Source organism: Trichechus manatus, unplaced genomic scaffold, assembly GCF_000243295.1.
Source record: "Trichechus manatus latirostris isolate Lorelei unplaced genomic scaffold, TriManLat1.0 scaffold00176, whole genome shotgun sequence".
Lineage (NCBI taxonomy): Eukaryota > Metazoa > Chordata > Mammalia > Sirenia > Trichechidae > Trichechus > Trichechus manatus.
Window position 1 is genome coordinate 2,638,893 of NW_004444112.1, and position 15,531 is coordinate 2,654,423.

The window sequence follows — 15,531 nt, forward strand, 5'->3', positions numbered from 1 at the left end:
GGGAAATGTAAATCTCACCAATCTTCAGCCTGTGAGTGGAAACTTTTCCCCAGTCCCATCCCTTAGCCACTATGAAGGCCCAACCCACTCCCTCTGCTTTGCTCAAACCAGCACAGACCTGCCTGTGACTACCTAGCTCTCCCCAGGAGTGCCTCTACTAGTAATAAACTTTCTCTTGAATTCTCTTAGTGTGTGAAGTGTCATCAACTTTGGTATCTGAATTAAATTTTGGTCCATCCTGTTTATGTAGGATGACCACAAAACATCACACATGTGACACAGGTAGGGTTATTTCCTCAGGAGAGTGGTATTCTGGTGCATAAGGTTTACCTTCTATCTTAAGCTATTTCACAAAGACTACTCATAGGGCTTCTCTTAGCTGTGATTCCTTTCATGTTGAACGAGGCCATAGTGGCAGCTGTCTTCTTCTAGATACACTGCACTCATAGGCCCTTCTCTTATGTGGTCACTGATGCTGAACAAGTGTGCAGCTCTGGATGAAAGTTTTCTGACATTCACTGCACTCCTAAAGGCTTTAACTGGTGTGAACTCTTTGGTGTTTAATAAGGTTAGATCTATAGCTAAAGGCTTTTCCACACTCACTATACTTGACAGACTTCTCTACCATGAGCTTTCTCATGATGAATAAGGGTGGAGTGTTGGCTAAAAGCTTTTCTACATTTGCTAAATTCATATGGTCTTTCTCCAGTGTGAATTCTATGATGGAGAACACAGTAGGAGCTTTGCCACATTTGCTGCATTCATAAAGCCTTTCTCTTGTGTGGATTTTCTGGTGTCAAACTATGTGGGATTAGTGGCTAAAGGCCTTCCCACATTTGCTGCACTCACATAGCCTTTCTCCAGTGTGACAATCTGGTGCCATATGAGGGCGGAGCTTTCACTGAAGGTTTTTCCACAATCACTGCACTCATAAGGTCTTTCTCCAGTGTGAACTTTCTGACACTTAACCAGGTTAGATCTATGGCCAAAAGCTTTCCTGCATTTGCTGCACTCATAAGGCCTTTCTCCAGTGTGAATTTTCTAGTGTTGAATCAGAGTACAACTTTGGCCAAAAGTTTTTCCACACTCCATGCACTTGTAAGGCCTTTCTCTAGAGTAAATTTTCTGATGCCTTTTCAGTTTAGACAGGTTGACTGAAGGCCCTCCCACACTCCTTACACACATGGGATGTTTCTCCAGTGTGATTTTTTTTCTTTGAGTAATAAGAGTTGTTTTCTCCTTGAAGGCATTTCCACCTGTAGAGCATACAGAGGGTCTCTCTTTAGGGCAGGTCTTAAGGTGGCTGAGGAGGGTGGAACTCTTCAGTACGGCTTTCCCACAGTCATTGCACTGGAAGGGCTTCTGTGTGGCATGTACTCCTGTGAGCTGTTCGAGATTACAGCTGTGTGGGAAGGCCTCCCTGCACTCAGTGCTTCTGTGGGTAGCCTGGGGCTGGAGGAAGTCATGGCTGTCTGGGACATCTTTTACCACACTCTCTGCTTGTGGAGGATTTCCCTGCAGTGTCGCTCCTCTGATGAGTAATCAGAATTGAGGCCTCACACTCATCACAAGTGAAAGCTTTCTCTCCACTCTGAAGTCCCTGTTTAACTTGAAGGTTTGAGCAGAACCAGCAGTCTCTCCCACATGCCCAACACACGTGCAGTTTCTGTCTAGGGTCTGTCCCCTGATGTTTCACCATGTACAAGATTGCTCTGAAAAACTGACCACCCATGTTATAGGGGGAGACCTTCTGGCTAGAAGAATGGCATCAGGATTCCAGACTCGTGATGTTACTTGTTCAGAACCATCCTGTCCCGATGGTGCCTCCTCATCTTCTTTTCCACATTAACCACCTGAAAGCAGATAAATGCCTTCTTTACATATCACACTAGGTGGGAGGGGACAGATACATCACTAACGAACGTCTAACACACCAGAAGTGGTTCTCTGAGTTACTGCGAAACTAAAGGGGCAGGGATTGAGGTGAAGAAGAATCTGTTGTGTTGGATAGGGTACAGCAAAACCACAGTACACACAATCCTGATCAGAGTCAAAAATTTAATGTGGCTGGTAGGATCTTCTGCTCACTCCTAACATGACTCAGTATGGCTCTTGAGACAGGAGAAAGCCCAAACACAGATATCACTTCCTGCTACCTCTTAGTACTAAGCTTTCGAGAACTATTTAAAAATATGTGAACATCTCGTAACAGTTAAGCAAAAGCTGACATTATAGGGTCCAGTATAGGGAGAGTAAGTAAGGAAAAGACCTTAAGGCCAGTGAGGTGAGGGAAGGCAGGGACCATGCATCAGAGGAGAAGAGGCAAGAGGATGGTGTCCAGAAGGGCATAAAGAAAGTGAAACTGAGGGTGGGAAACTGACCTTAGCAATGGGACACTGATATGCACAGGACAATGGCTAGACACAATCCAGCTAAGACCAGGCCCAGCCCCACCCCCTAAATCCCACTCCCCAGGGTTAGGCCTCTTCCTGACCTCTCCTGTCATGGCCAGAATTGCATCCTCCCAGCCAGACCCCCAGGGCTTCTTGCCACGTTCCAGAAAAATGAACTCGTGTGGTGGAGTGGCCACAAGACCTGTGGAGGAAGACACAGCAGGTAAGGGCCCTTCCTTGTCTGTGTGTGACCCACCCTGAAGAGCTTGCTTCATTTTTATTACCAGACAGGAAAAAGATTGTTACGAAATGAACCTTCAAGGAGGGTTTTGTAGGAATAGCCCAGTAGCCCCTGAAAGCAATGACCACGTCAGTATCTTCGGAACTTGGCACCAGGCGACTTTTGGGAAATACCTATTGGAGAAAGGGAGAAGAACCCATGGTACACAGAGGTCACAGCCTCTGTCAGGTGACCCTGCCTGGAAATGGACAAACCCAAGGGGCTTACTGGATAGATGGAGAAAATCCTGACCACCCTCCCCTGGTCACCACAACCCTGGGGCAGCAGGTGTGGGGTGGGGCTCAGGGAGAGCAGTGGTCACTGCCCATGGCCCAGCCTGAGCACCAACAATTCCTCTGACAAAGAACACATAAAGAAGAAAAGCAGGAGACTCACTCAAAGAAGCCAGGAGCATGAAGTTCTCCAGCATTACATCCCAGTACAGTCTGCTTTGGGTCACACTAAGGAGCCTCCACTTCTCCCAGGACAGGCGCACAGCCACGTCCTCAAAAGTCACCAGGCCCTGTGATGATGAAGACAGCTGATCCTGTAGGGCCAGTCACAGGCAGCCACCTTACCACGTTCTCTGTTCAAAGCACACCACACTGGCTCCCTCTGGTACCTCAGCTGTGTGCAGGACCTGCCTAGTCTCCCCTACCCACCTGCATATACTCCAATACTATGTCCACCTCAAGGGCACCCATCTCCATCTTGTTCTATAGCTCTCATTTCCTAAGTCCCACCCAGTGCCACCTCTCTGGTCTAGGATGCCATTATATGCCTAGTCCATTACTGAAGGTTCCTCACTGGCCTCCCGCTTTTTCCCGTGCCTAAGGCTGTTCACACACCAGCCAAAAGACTTGTTAATGACAACGACAGAATAAATCCCAGCTCCTTAACGTTCTATTGTAGCCTAAATCCTCCACTCAGGCTCTCTATTTTCACTAAATAATAAGGATTTGAGGTTCCCTGCATGATCCAGCTCAGTCTCACAAACAAGCATGAAAGACTGGTGCACACCTCATTCCATCCCTTCTACCGGCATACAGACCATTGGTCTGGGATACATGGGCACAGCCTCAAAATGACCTTTGTCGTCCTGACCTTCCTGAAGGAAACAGGAATGGCACACACTCATCCACTAACGTTGGGATTCTAGGACCTTGGGAGTTAGGGGTCCTTGCGCGTGTCTGCAAGTGGAATCCTTCCTTCATTGGAGACGAATTCAGTAGCACCGCTGTTGCCATGACAACCTGCGGAAACAGATGGCACGTGTAGGGTAGACCGCCAAGAAACACCACCGACGTCTGGATGACGCAGGGCAGTGGGCGTCCCCTCTGAGTCACAGTCTCCCGCTCCGTAAAATGGGAAAATACCCAGAGCGCCTTTCCTGAAAAGGCCTTGGGGACGTACAGGTGTTTGCGGAGCCCCGAAAGACACCTCACGGGGCGCCCATTTTACTGTCAGGGAAACCGAGGTTCGGGGGGGATGGGGACATTCGCCCCGTGGGCCCAGCACTAACGCGCAAATGTGCGAAAGGACGGGACCTTCTCAGTCTTACGCACTTTCGTCACCTAAGCCCTGGACGCTCAGGCCTGTAGCCGTCTGAACGTTGCGCCAGCCCAGCGATCAGGAGACCCCAGTTGGCGTGGATAGATGCTCAAACACTCAAAGCAAGAACCTCAGAGCTAGACCCGAAGTCACGTCCCCACCAGCGCTCAGGCACGGAAATGTCCCTCTACTGGGCAACCATTGGCCATTGGCTGATGCGGACGCATGACGCTGCGCCTTGTGGGTAGTGTAGTTCTCACCGCGGCCAGCTGCAGCTAAGGCCGCCCTTCCGATCTCTATGGCAACAACCAAGCGACCCCGCGAGGGGTGCTGGGAAATGGAGTCCCGGTTGGCCGGTATACGGTGGGCGGGTCCGAGGCTCAGCCTTGGAGCGGTCCGCAGAAACTCCCGCGCCGGGGCGTGGCTGGATCTTCAGCTCCAGGTCGGAAACCACGGCTGCGCTAGTGGACCCAGCGCACGTGGGGGAGGATCTCCAGGCCCCCACCCGGCAGGATTCCAAGCCCCAGTGTTCTAAAGCCGCGACTGAGGGCGCCTGTCCTGGGATCACTTTTGGCCCAGACCCCGTGTCTGGGACAGTGGGGCGTGCGTCGGGTGGAAAACCCCACGTCTGCCACCTGATGGGATGAAACGTGGAAGAGTGTTCCAGGCAAAGGAACCCTCAAAGCGTTGAAGGTGAGCCTGAGATGAGGGTATTCGGGAAACCTGAATTCCTTTACTTATGCTGGGACCAGAAAGCCCAAGGGGAGGATTCATGCTAGGAATGGAGGCTGAATAGCTGGACCTTTATTCTGAGGGCAGTAGGAACCGGGGAGTGAAAAGTAAAGGGATGTGATCTGAGCTAGAATTTGACAATTTACTCCTCTGGCTTCTGTGTGAGGGAGTGATGGGGCTAGGTGAAGGTGGAGTTGGGGACACCAGGAAGGAGATGACTGCAATAATGGAGGCAGCGATGGTGGCAGCCTGGACCAGGGCGGAGGCAGAGGAAGTGGGAGAAGTAGTCGGATTCTGAATCTCTCCTAAAGGGAGAGCCAGTGGGATTTGCTGATGATTGTAAGGACGGGGGGAGTGAGAAAGAGACAGAAGATTCGGGATGACTCCAAGGATTGTGGCATGAGCAGCTGGAAGAATGGAGCCTATGGAGATGGAGGAGGAGAAAGAGCAGCCCTTTCCAAGGGAAACGGAGGAGCTGGGTTTTGGATTTGTGTCTGAGATGCCCAAAAACATCTGAGTGGAGAGGTGATGTCGGCAGGTGGACACACAGGTCTGGAGTTCTGGCCGGGTCTTGGCTGGAGATGTCCAAAGGGTGGAAGGCTAGTCGTCTGGTCCAGGGTAAGGCCTGGGAACCAGATTTAGGCGGATCTTAAGATCATAGTAACACAGGCCCAGAAGGGAGAGAGGGGACGGCAAGGGTGAGGCTGGAGGGCTGGGCAGAAGGGATGGGCTGGAGAAGAAGAGGACATGTGATCTGAAGAGGGTCTAGCTGGTGGCAGAGTGTGGGGAGGGCTGAACCCAGAGGGTTGTTTGTCTTGGGACTGAGACTGGGGGTAGTGACCCCAGACGTAGTTAAATGGAGGGCCTGGTCTCTCATAGATTTGCTATCATGTGGCCTTAGCAGGCCTTGTGGACACTCTCTGTGGTGCAAGGGAAAAGTCAGCCAGGCTAGGGGAGCAGCCCAAAGGCAGAGAGGCCTTGTGGGGATGCTGAACAGGGGTCAGTCATGAAGGGATCTGGCCAGGCTAGGGGAGCAGCCCAAAGGCAGAGAGGCCTTGTGGGGATGCTGAACAGGGGTCAGTCATGAAGGGATCTGGAGATGGGAGAAGGGAACTTGTCAGAAGTGCTGGGTTTGACGGAATTTGGGGTGTCAGAAAAGCAGAAAGGGCATGTCAGGCTCGGCGACATCATGTATAGAAAGGAGAGACCTATGGAGGCATCTGGGACCCCTCTGTGGTACTGCAGAGCTGAGGGGTGAAACCGGTTGGGCCGTGGCTGGGAGGTGGCCTTGAATGCAGAAGTAGCGGCTGCCTCCAGCAATGGGCGCCATGAGAGGGTTTAGTAATCCTGGTTGCCTTTTCCACATAGTAACTCTGACTCCAGTGCGCGGCTCCTTTAAGAAGAAACTACTAAGTCCCGCCCCTGGCCCTCTTTGTCAGGGGACACCGGTTCCCTACGCCTTTCGCGGTACCGCTTGGGCGTTGCCATGGAGAACGAGAAGTGCAGGCCGGACCCTGGGAAGAAACTACATTACCCAGAAGACTTTATGGGTCGGTGGCGGGCGATGAGGCAATGACGACCCTGGAAAGGGTAGGTCCTGCGGATTGCATCGGTGGAGGGCGGGACTTCCGGCGTCGCCATAGTTGGCGTTCATCTTTCTCTTGACCAGTCGATGTAAAGCGCCCTTGGGAACCCGGGACACTTCCAGATGCCTCTTCGGAACCCAGCCGGGGATGACAGTGAGCAGGATGAGACCCACCTCTGCGCCTTTAAACGATCCATGAGCCTCTGTAACAGGGGTATCCACCGGGCGTCTGCCGGGGCCGCTTAGTCCCCGGCGTTTCCATGCTTCCCCCGTTCCCCCGCGCTCCTCGGCCGGGGCGTTTGCGGCCTTGGACTCATTTTACACGGTGGAGTCTGAGGCACGTGTGAGACAGTCAGCCCGCGGTCACCTCCCCACGGTAGGGACAGGGGTGGGGGTGCCTGAGCCAGTGGTAGCCACCCTGGTTACCTCCTCTTGCGGCCCTGAACCGCTTAAAGTGTCAGCTGGCGGCAGCGGCGGTACTGATGGACCCGGATCAGGTGAGTGGATGGTGCGCCAGACCCTTACTCGGACTTCCACCCACATAGACTCGGAGTCCACGTATGGGGGGGTGGTTATCCCAGCACTCTTCCTTGCCCCCTACTCCGCCGCCCTGACCTCGCTACTGGGGACCCTGGGATTACTCCAAGCCCACGATCCAGTATCCCTCCTAGAGATTATTTGCAGGTGTCAAATTTCTAGAATCCAAAGGGAGGAGGTGTGGAAGACTGCTTCAGAGATATGGAGCAGGATGTGTAAATGCTTGGAGATGAGGCTGAGCTAGGAGTGTTCAGGGAGCCACAGGTCTCCACTAAGTCTGGTGGAGACAGCAGGAAGCAGGAGTCGGCCCTGGAATAGCAGCCTGAGGAGCTGAGCCTCTATTCTGAGGGTGTGGGAACCATGGAAGGTTTGGAGCAGATGAAGGAGGTGATCTGACTCAGGTCTTAACAGTCTCCCTCTGGCTGCAAAGTGGAGAACAGAGTGTTGGGGATATGGGGGAGAAAGAAGGAAGGCTGATTAGATTACTATTATAATAGATCAGGTGAGTAATGATAGTGGCTAGGCAAATGTGGTGGCTCTGGAGATGCGCATAGTTGTTGGGCTCTGGATATGTTTAAGTAAGGCCAATCTGATATTATGATGTGGAGGCTGAGAGTGAGAGAGAAAGGGAGAAGTCAAGGATGACCTCATGGTTTTGGGCCTCAGCAACTAGATAGAAGTGCCAGCTACTGAGGTGGGGGAAAACAGTGGATGGAGCAGACTTCAGAGAAGTTCAGGATGTGTGTTTTGGCCATGTTGACTCTTTGAGAAGTCCCAGAGACCTCTAAGTGGAGGTATCAAATGGGCAGCTGGACACACAGGTCTGAGTTCTGTGGAGGGATTTGGTGGCAGCCAGCCTATGGACTGAGGTGGAGCTCTGGTTCAGATTTAGGAGGAGGGCATCTTTAGGTCATGGTGACAGATGCCCTGTAGGGGTGGCCGAGGACTGATTGGCTGGCCTCGGCCCATGGGCAGGGTTGGTGGGTGTCATAGAGTCTGATGAAAGGAAGAAGCAATCCTGAGGGAAGTTGTGTGTGGGAAGAGGAGGGTCCAGCAGATAGCTAAGGCTCCCTGGGATGAAGACTGAGACATTGGAAGTCAATGTAGGATGACAGTGGTGTTGAGGTTCGTGCTTATGAACCCCTGTGCAGGTTCACAATGGACTCAAACATTCAAACGATCATGAAGATGTGCACTAACAGCCAACATTTTGTTCTGTTATATCAAAGGTCACTACGAGTAGGAGGCAACTAACCACACAGACTCATTGTCCTTTCTCAGCCACTCTCTGTAGAGTCTGGGGTTTCAGTCTGGATGGTGGATTAGCTCAGTGGAAGACAGGTTCAACTAGGAGAGTCCCAAGCCTACTGTGGGAGATGGTGGGGCTTGGCTTTGAATGCACATCAGGAGGAGAGAGGAATGCTGTAGCTGGTGAGGAGGAGACAGCATGTGTAAAGGCAGAGAGGCCTAGGGGTCTCAGAGATGCATGTGTGGTTCTAGGTGGCTGAGGGTTGGGACTAGGCACAGGGCCAGGTAGGGAAACTGTGAAGGAAGGGTTGGGCGCTGCTGGCAGGTGGGACTTTGGAGATTTGAGGCAGGACTGGGGCGGGATGGGATCCTGGTTGCCCTCACCAAGCCTCCAAGCTCTGGACACCATTTGTAGAGTGGCATGTGGGAGACCCTGGAGATGCCATCTGTGTGGGCATTGCAGGGGGGCAGTAGAGTTATGGAGATAAATGGTCCAAAGAGTGATGTGCGTGCAGGGAGGTAGTTTGGTAGTGTCTGGGAGGCACAATCTGGGGGATCCCGGGAAATTGCCTGGCAGGAGGGGTGGGGGCCTGCATGCCAGACCCAGAGCTTATGTGGTGTCTGTCTGCCCACCTGCCTTTTGCTACTGAGGGATAGACACAGTGATCTATGGCATCCTGTGGAGAGGGCAGCACCAGTGGCACTGGGACTTGGGGAGGAGAGTGAGCTGGAATGTGTTTGACAAGGGGGGGTGGCCTGGGGGTCATGGAGGAAGATACCCCCTTCTGGAGAGGTGGTGGGATGCTGGTTCATGGGCCGAGGGTCTGGATGGGTTCATTTGTGCGCTGTTTTTGTCCATTATGCTGCTGCCCTTTGGTGTAGTTCACTTAGCTATCCCCATCATGGCAGGATCGGGTGACCTTTGAGGACATAGCTGTATACTTCACCTGGAAGGAGTGGGGCCTCCTTGATGAAGCTCAGAGGCACCTGTATCATGATGTGATGCTGGAGAACTTTTCACTTGTGGCCTCACTGGGTAAGGCCCTCACACCCACCTCAGTTTTCTGTCCTAGGCTCAGGCCTTCCTGTTTTGCACAGGGGGAGCTCTGTCCTTCCCACAGCCAGAACACAGGTATTACCTCCTTCTCTGGATCCCTGGAGTCACCGTGTGTGCAGGGCTAGGTTGCATGCACAACCTGGTCTTCTCTCTAAGAAGCCCAACATCTACTGTCTGAAGCCTTGTGGGGAAGGGTTCAGGGGTCAGGGGCCTCAGTTTGGCTGCCTGAGTCTGTCCAGATTGATGGCATCTTTGTGTCCCAGGTGCTGCCCCCTTTTTCAGTCAGGAGAGGCTGCTAGGAACTGCAGGCACCAACATTGTTATTTTTGGGACCACTGTGCTGTTCCTAGAAGTTTTTCAGAGACTTATTTTGTAACATTGAGTTTTCTTACTGGTTGTAAAGTTGGCATAAGCTCCCTTTGGTTTGTCACAGGGTAGGTTGCCCAGAGCTGGGGCTGGCCACTCACCTATCCTGTCTTTCCTCCAGGACTTGCATCATCCAAGTCCTGTGTGGTTGCCCAACTAGAGCAGGATAGAGAGCCCTGGATGCCTGACACGGTGGATGCATCTCCAGCCACAGCAAGAGAGGCCCAGAGGGGGCCTGGGCCTGGTGAGTGGGAGCTAGGGGAGGAGGTGACATCAGGGCTGGGTGCACATCATGTCCTGTGTCTTACCTATCCTGTGTCGACTAGCGTTTTGTTGCTACATCCAGTAGCCACATCTTACTTGCATCTTTCTTTCCTTATTCTGGATGCTTTACCTTCTTGGCATTTCTACTCTGATTTCCAGCCCCTGCTGGCTCCAGCGCCCTGGCCTCCATTTCTCACCCTTTTCCCCCTCCTCTGCTCCCTTTGCAGGGCCTCCCCACATTGGCCATATCTCAGTGTTCTATGAGATATGCGTATATCTTCACCTAGACTTTGGGAATCTGTTACCCAGTAATAACTGAATTTTCCGGGCCTTGTATATAGGACTCTCTGTCCCAGGTTTTGCCCCCTTTTCCTGACAGATTTCCTGCAGCCTGCCTGTCTCTGGTCCTCCTGAAAACCTAGGAGTTAATTAGAGTCCCTGCCTCTCCTCCTAGCCTGAACCCCTGTGTTCTCATACCTAGTGAAGCCTCCCTCATTCTGTGGCCTCCTTGGGCTTAGCCCTTCCTCACCCTGACTTGATCTCACAGACTCATTCCTGAATGTGTCAAAACACATTTGTAAAGGGGCTACCCCCTCCCAACACAATCTACATACACTTCACCAGCATTGCTCTCTTTCAGATTATTGCTGTGGAGTGGAAGAGGCCCCTCTTGAGCAGCGTGTTTCTAAAGAAGGATTGTTCCAGTTTGGGACCCCTGAGGAAGGTTCTTCCACCCAGAAGGCAAAAATCTGTGACATGTGTGGCCCACTCTTGAAAGACATTTGGCACCTGGCTGAGCACCAGGGAACACACTCCAGGCAGAAAGTGTACCTATGTGGGACATGGGGCAGAGGCTTCTGGATCAATGCAAACCTTCACCAGCACAAGAGTGGAGAGAAACCTCTCAGATGGGACAAAGACAGGGTTTTATTTGTGAAGAGCTTCAGTGTCCCCATGTCAGAGAAGCCTTTCACATGCAGGGAGTTTGGTAAGGATGTCCAGGACAGCCATGACCTCCTCCAGAACCAGGCCACCCACAGTGAGGGAAAGCCATTCAGAAGCACTGAATACAGGGAGGTCTTCCCACACAACTCCAGTCTTGAGCAGCAGCAGGGAGTCCACACTGGACAGAAGCCTTTCAAGTGCAGTGACTGTGGGAAGGTCTTCCTGAAGGCCTTCGCTCTCCTCGACCATCTGATAACTCACTCTGAAGAGAGAGCCTGTAGATGCCCGACAAGTGGAAGTGCCTTCAAGAAGAAATCAGCCCTTGCCGATCATCAAAAGTCTCATACTGGAGAAACATTCTATGTGTGTAAGGATTGTGGAAAGGCCTACACTTACCTATCTCTTCTGAGAATGCATCAGAAAGTTCACACTGGAAAAACCCATTACAAGTGCAGTGAATGTGGGAAAACCTTCACTCGTAAGCACTCACTTAGTCAGCACCAGAAAATTCACACTGGGGAAAGACCTTATGAGTGCAGACAATGTGGGAAAGCCTTCACTCGCAACTTCCATGTTGTTCGACATCAGAAAGTTCACAACACAGAAAGGCCTTATGAATGCAGACAGTGCCGCAGAGTCTTTAGCTGTATCTCCAGCTTCATTCAGCACCAGAAAATACACACGGGAGAAAGGCTTTATGAATGCAGTGAATGCGGGAAAGCTTTCATTAACAGCTCCCACCTTGCTCGGCACCAGAAAGTTCACAACACAGAAAGGCCTTATGAGTGCAGTGAATGTGGGAAAGTCTTCCGTCAAACCTCCAAACTTGTTCTACATCAAAGGATTCACACTGGAGAAAGACCTTGTAAGTGCAATCAATGTGGGAAGGCCTTCAGTTTCCCCTCCAATCTCATTCAGCACCAGCGAATTCATACTGGAGAAAAGCCTTATGAATGCTCAGAATGTGGGAAAGCCTTCAGTCAAAGCTCTGCCCTTATTCAGCACCAGAAAGTTCATACTAGAGAAAGGCCTTATGAATGCAACGAATGCGGGAAAGCCTTCAGCTATAACTCTAACCTTGCTAAACACCGGAAAGTTCACACTGGAAAAAAGGCCTTATGAGTGTGGCCAGTGTGGAAAGGCCTTCAGTGAAAGTTCTATCCTTAGCACCAGAGAGTTCATACTAAAGAAAGGACTTATGAGTGCAACAAATGTGGTAAAGCTTTCCGCTACAGCTCTAACCTTTCTAAGCAACAGAAAGTTCACACTGGAAAAAAGCCTTATGAGTGCAATGAACATGGGGAAATCTTTCAGCCTCATTCAGCACCAGAAAGGTCACAACAAAGGCCGTAGCAGTGCAGTGAATATGGGAAAGCAGTTAGCTGTGGCTTTCTCCCTGTTCAGCATAAAAGGACTCACTCCTGAGAAAAGTTTTATGAAGAACTTTTGTGAAGATGCCATCAGCCAAAAACGGAAATTTATACAGCCCAATACCTCACTAGAGAGATTGTCCATGAGTGCCAGTTACGTGTAAAGCTTTCAGGAGCAACATTGTACTTTCTAACTTGCTCATGTCCTTTGTCAGATATATCACTTGACAGTGCCTATGGTAGATGCCATTTCACCTTACCATCTGGCAGGTCTCCACAGTGTGTGCCTGTCATCTCAGCATACTCAGGGAGGGCAGAACTCTGTGCTCGCTTTCTGATTCTGGAGGAAACCATAAATGATGTGAGCCCTTTGGAGTGAGTTTATTTCTCAACTTTCCCCTGTTCCCAAGGTTTAGGTATTGCCCTGACCTACTTCTGTCCATGAGAATCTGAATTGGAGTCTGCTCAGGACTCCCAGAGAAGGTTTCCCTTTTTCATGGGCATTGTTGAGTCTACAGATGACACCTGCAATGGGTTTGTCCAGCCACTAAATACCCAGCCTTGGAACTGCCTGCCTTACACTGCTCCAGAGTGTGTAATAATAAAGGCCTTATGGTTTAAGCCGTCTTTAATTCTGGGAGTGCCATCCATTGTGTGTGGGGAAGGGTTGAGAACAGAATTAGGCTCTGCCAGCATGAAGTGGGTAAAGGGCTTTGAGGGGAGCCACTTCATATGCCTCATGGGCAACTTCAGGATGACAGGGACCAGCTTTCAGTCTAGTTTAACCTAATGTGCTTTGCAGCTCAGATCTTCCTGGGAAAGGCTGAAGGTCTCTGTGGGCCAGATCTTATGTCCCAGATGCCAGGATTATCTACTGGACTCAGAGCTTATCCCAAAGAGTATTTGGTGTGGCAATCTCCAGTAGTTCTTAAAGCAGGAGGAGTCGGGTCCCTTGTTCCCAAGGACCTTTGAGAGTCCTCTACAGTGTTGTGGGGTAGCTGTCTCCTGTGACCTGCCCCTGAAGTCTAGAATCCATAGGCAGACGTCACTGACTATAACATCTACAAGGCCAAGTCAGAACCATAAATGAGTACAGAAACACTAGGCTTGAGGTCATAGGGAATGAGGGGGACAATGGCAAACAAGAAGAATCCAATAGTGTGCTTGAGCCAGATCATACCCACCCATAAGTGTTGATTATGTTAAACTCCACGTTCAGTGACATCACATTACATCCCCACATAGCCCAGGTATTGGAGCAGTTGTGGCTGCCTATGTAGTTGGGACACATCCCTCTTTTCCAGTCTATCCCTCCCTCTCATTTACTCATCTAAGGCACTTGCCTGGCCACTGTAGGTCTTACATTTGGTGACACCTGCCTGTTGGGGTCTAGATTCAGGATCGTGACTCTGGCTTGGTCCCAAAAGACAACTTCTCAAGACCTATGGGGAATATTAGACATCTAGCAATAAGACCAATTGCCTGCTGCTCCCAAGGAACTTGACAGTCTTAGACTAACAATACCATTTTTCAGAATGAGTGGAGTCCGTGGGTCACAGCTTTCAGCTCATAGTATCCTTCAGTTTAACGGGAGACACTAGCAGCAATGCATATAAGGTCAGAAGTGGAGAGTCAGGCCCTGCATGTGCAGAGTTCACTTTGAGTCAGATATGGTGGAGGGACCCTCATACACCATTCACCACCCTTCATGCTGACAGAGCTGATTTTTACCTCCGCCCACCCCACATAATAAACAGATCCCTAAAGATTGAAGTAAGCTTAAATAGTAAGGTTTAAATAATACAACCTTTATCATCAGACAAGTAGGCCTGGTGGCTCCTTGGTTAAGCACATGACTGCTAACCAAAAGATCAGCAGTTCAAACCCACCAGCAACTCCATGGGAAAAAGACCTGGCAATCTGCTTCTGTAAAGGTTACAGCCTTAGAAATCCTATGGAGCAATTCTAATCTATAGGATCACTATGAGTCAGAATCGACTCGAAGGCAACGGGTTTGGTTTTTAATGGGTATCATCAGACAGTCCAGAGTGATTCGAGGTAGGTTGTTTGAAGGTTTGGTGATTCAGAGTATGGTAATTTTTCTGCTTACCTCAGAACCTGAGGATATATTTTGTTATATAGCAAAAGGGACTTTGGAGATGTATTTAAGTTAAGTATCTTGAGATGGAGAAATTCTGTATTATCCAGGTGGGCCCAGTGGGATCACAAGGGTCCTTAAAAGTGGAAGTTGGGGGCAGGAGAGGTGGTCAGATTGACTTGATGTGAGAACTTGGCCTACTGTTGCTGACTTTGGAGATGGAGGAAGGGGCCAGAAGCCAATGAATGCAGGCAGCCTCTAGAAGCTGGGAAAGGCAAGGAAACAGATTCCCCCCTAGAGCCCCCGAAAGGAACACAGCCCTTGATTTCAGCCCAGTGAGACCCATATCAAACTTCTAACCTATAGAACTAAGATAATAAATGTATGATGTTTTAAGCCACTAAGTTTGTGGTAATTTGTTGTAACAGCAATAAAAAAAACAAATGTATAAAGGTTCATCAAATCCATCACAGATGTGATATACAAACTTGACAACATCTGTGATGAGGAAAGCTTCCCCAGAATTCTTTATCAGACTCCCACTCAGGGTCCCTTTCCAACTCATGACCCCTTGCGTCGTGCCTATCATGGCCATGCCTAATCTGGATAGGAGGAAGCCAGGGGACTGTAACTCTTGAGTGAGTGGGGCATGAAAGCTCCATGATTTGGGTCATCCCAGCAGGTGGATTGAAGACAGTTCTGCAACAGGCCTGATAGCTTTTCCAGGTCTCTCAGCTAGTCAGAAAATATACAAAGTCCCTGGAAGCTTTCCCACATACATGACACTCCTGGGATACTTCCCCAGTGAGGGTGTTCTGGTCTGTGAGATGCCACATCTGGCTGAGGGCTGTTTCAGAAATGCTCCTCTCATAACGGCTTCTCTCAAATGTGAGTCTTTTTATGCTGACAAGGTCGTAGCAGCAGTCAAAGGTGCTTCTGGATCGTGCCTTTCTCTGATATGAACTCTCGTGCCAGACAAGTGGGTAACATTGGCTGTCCCATTGGCTGAAGTTTTCCCATATTGGCAGCACCCCTTAGCAGAGGTTTGAACACTGGTGCTGGCTAAGGTCAGAACTATAGCTGTAGACTGTCCTGCATTTGCTGT

General features: G+C 50.4%; 1 protein-coding gene and 1 long non-coding RNA gene across 2 annotated transcripts; one reads left to right on the top strand and one right to left on the bottom strand.

Annotated features, from left to right (window-relative positions):
• Positions 1 to 4,365, bottom strand: LOC111822426 (uncharacterized). The gene is made up of 5 exons (XR_002825693.1): positions 4,239 to 4,365; positions 3,070 to 3,926; positions 2,709 to 2,807; positions 2,495 to 2,595; positions 1 to 1,853 (listed from the first exon to the last, which is right to left on the bottom strand). It is a non-coding gene; the product is annotated as an uncharacterized LOC111822426 (long non-coding RNA).
• A 1,942-nt stretch (positions 4,366 to 6,307) lies between these two features.
• On the top strand, positions 6,308 to 14,581 carry LOC101340591 (zinc finger protein 304-like). Its single transcript, XM_023741240.1, is given in 7 exon segments — positions 6,308 to 6,546; positions 9,236 to 9,362; positions 9,871 to 9,993; positions 10,654 to 12,074; positions 12,076 to 12,121; positions 12,124 to 12,215; positions 12,218 to 14,581. Coding segments are annotated over 7 exon segments (1,854 nt in total). The 5' UTR covers positions 6,308 to 6,528; the 3' UTR covers positions 12,245 to 14,581.
• The last annotated feature ends 950 nt before the right edge of the window (positions 14,582 to 15,531 follow it).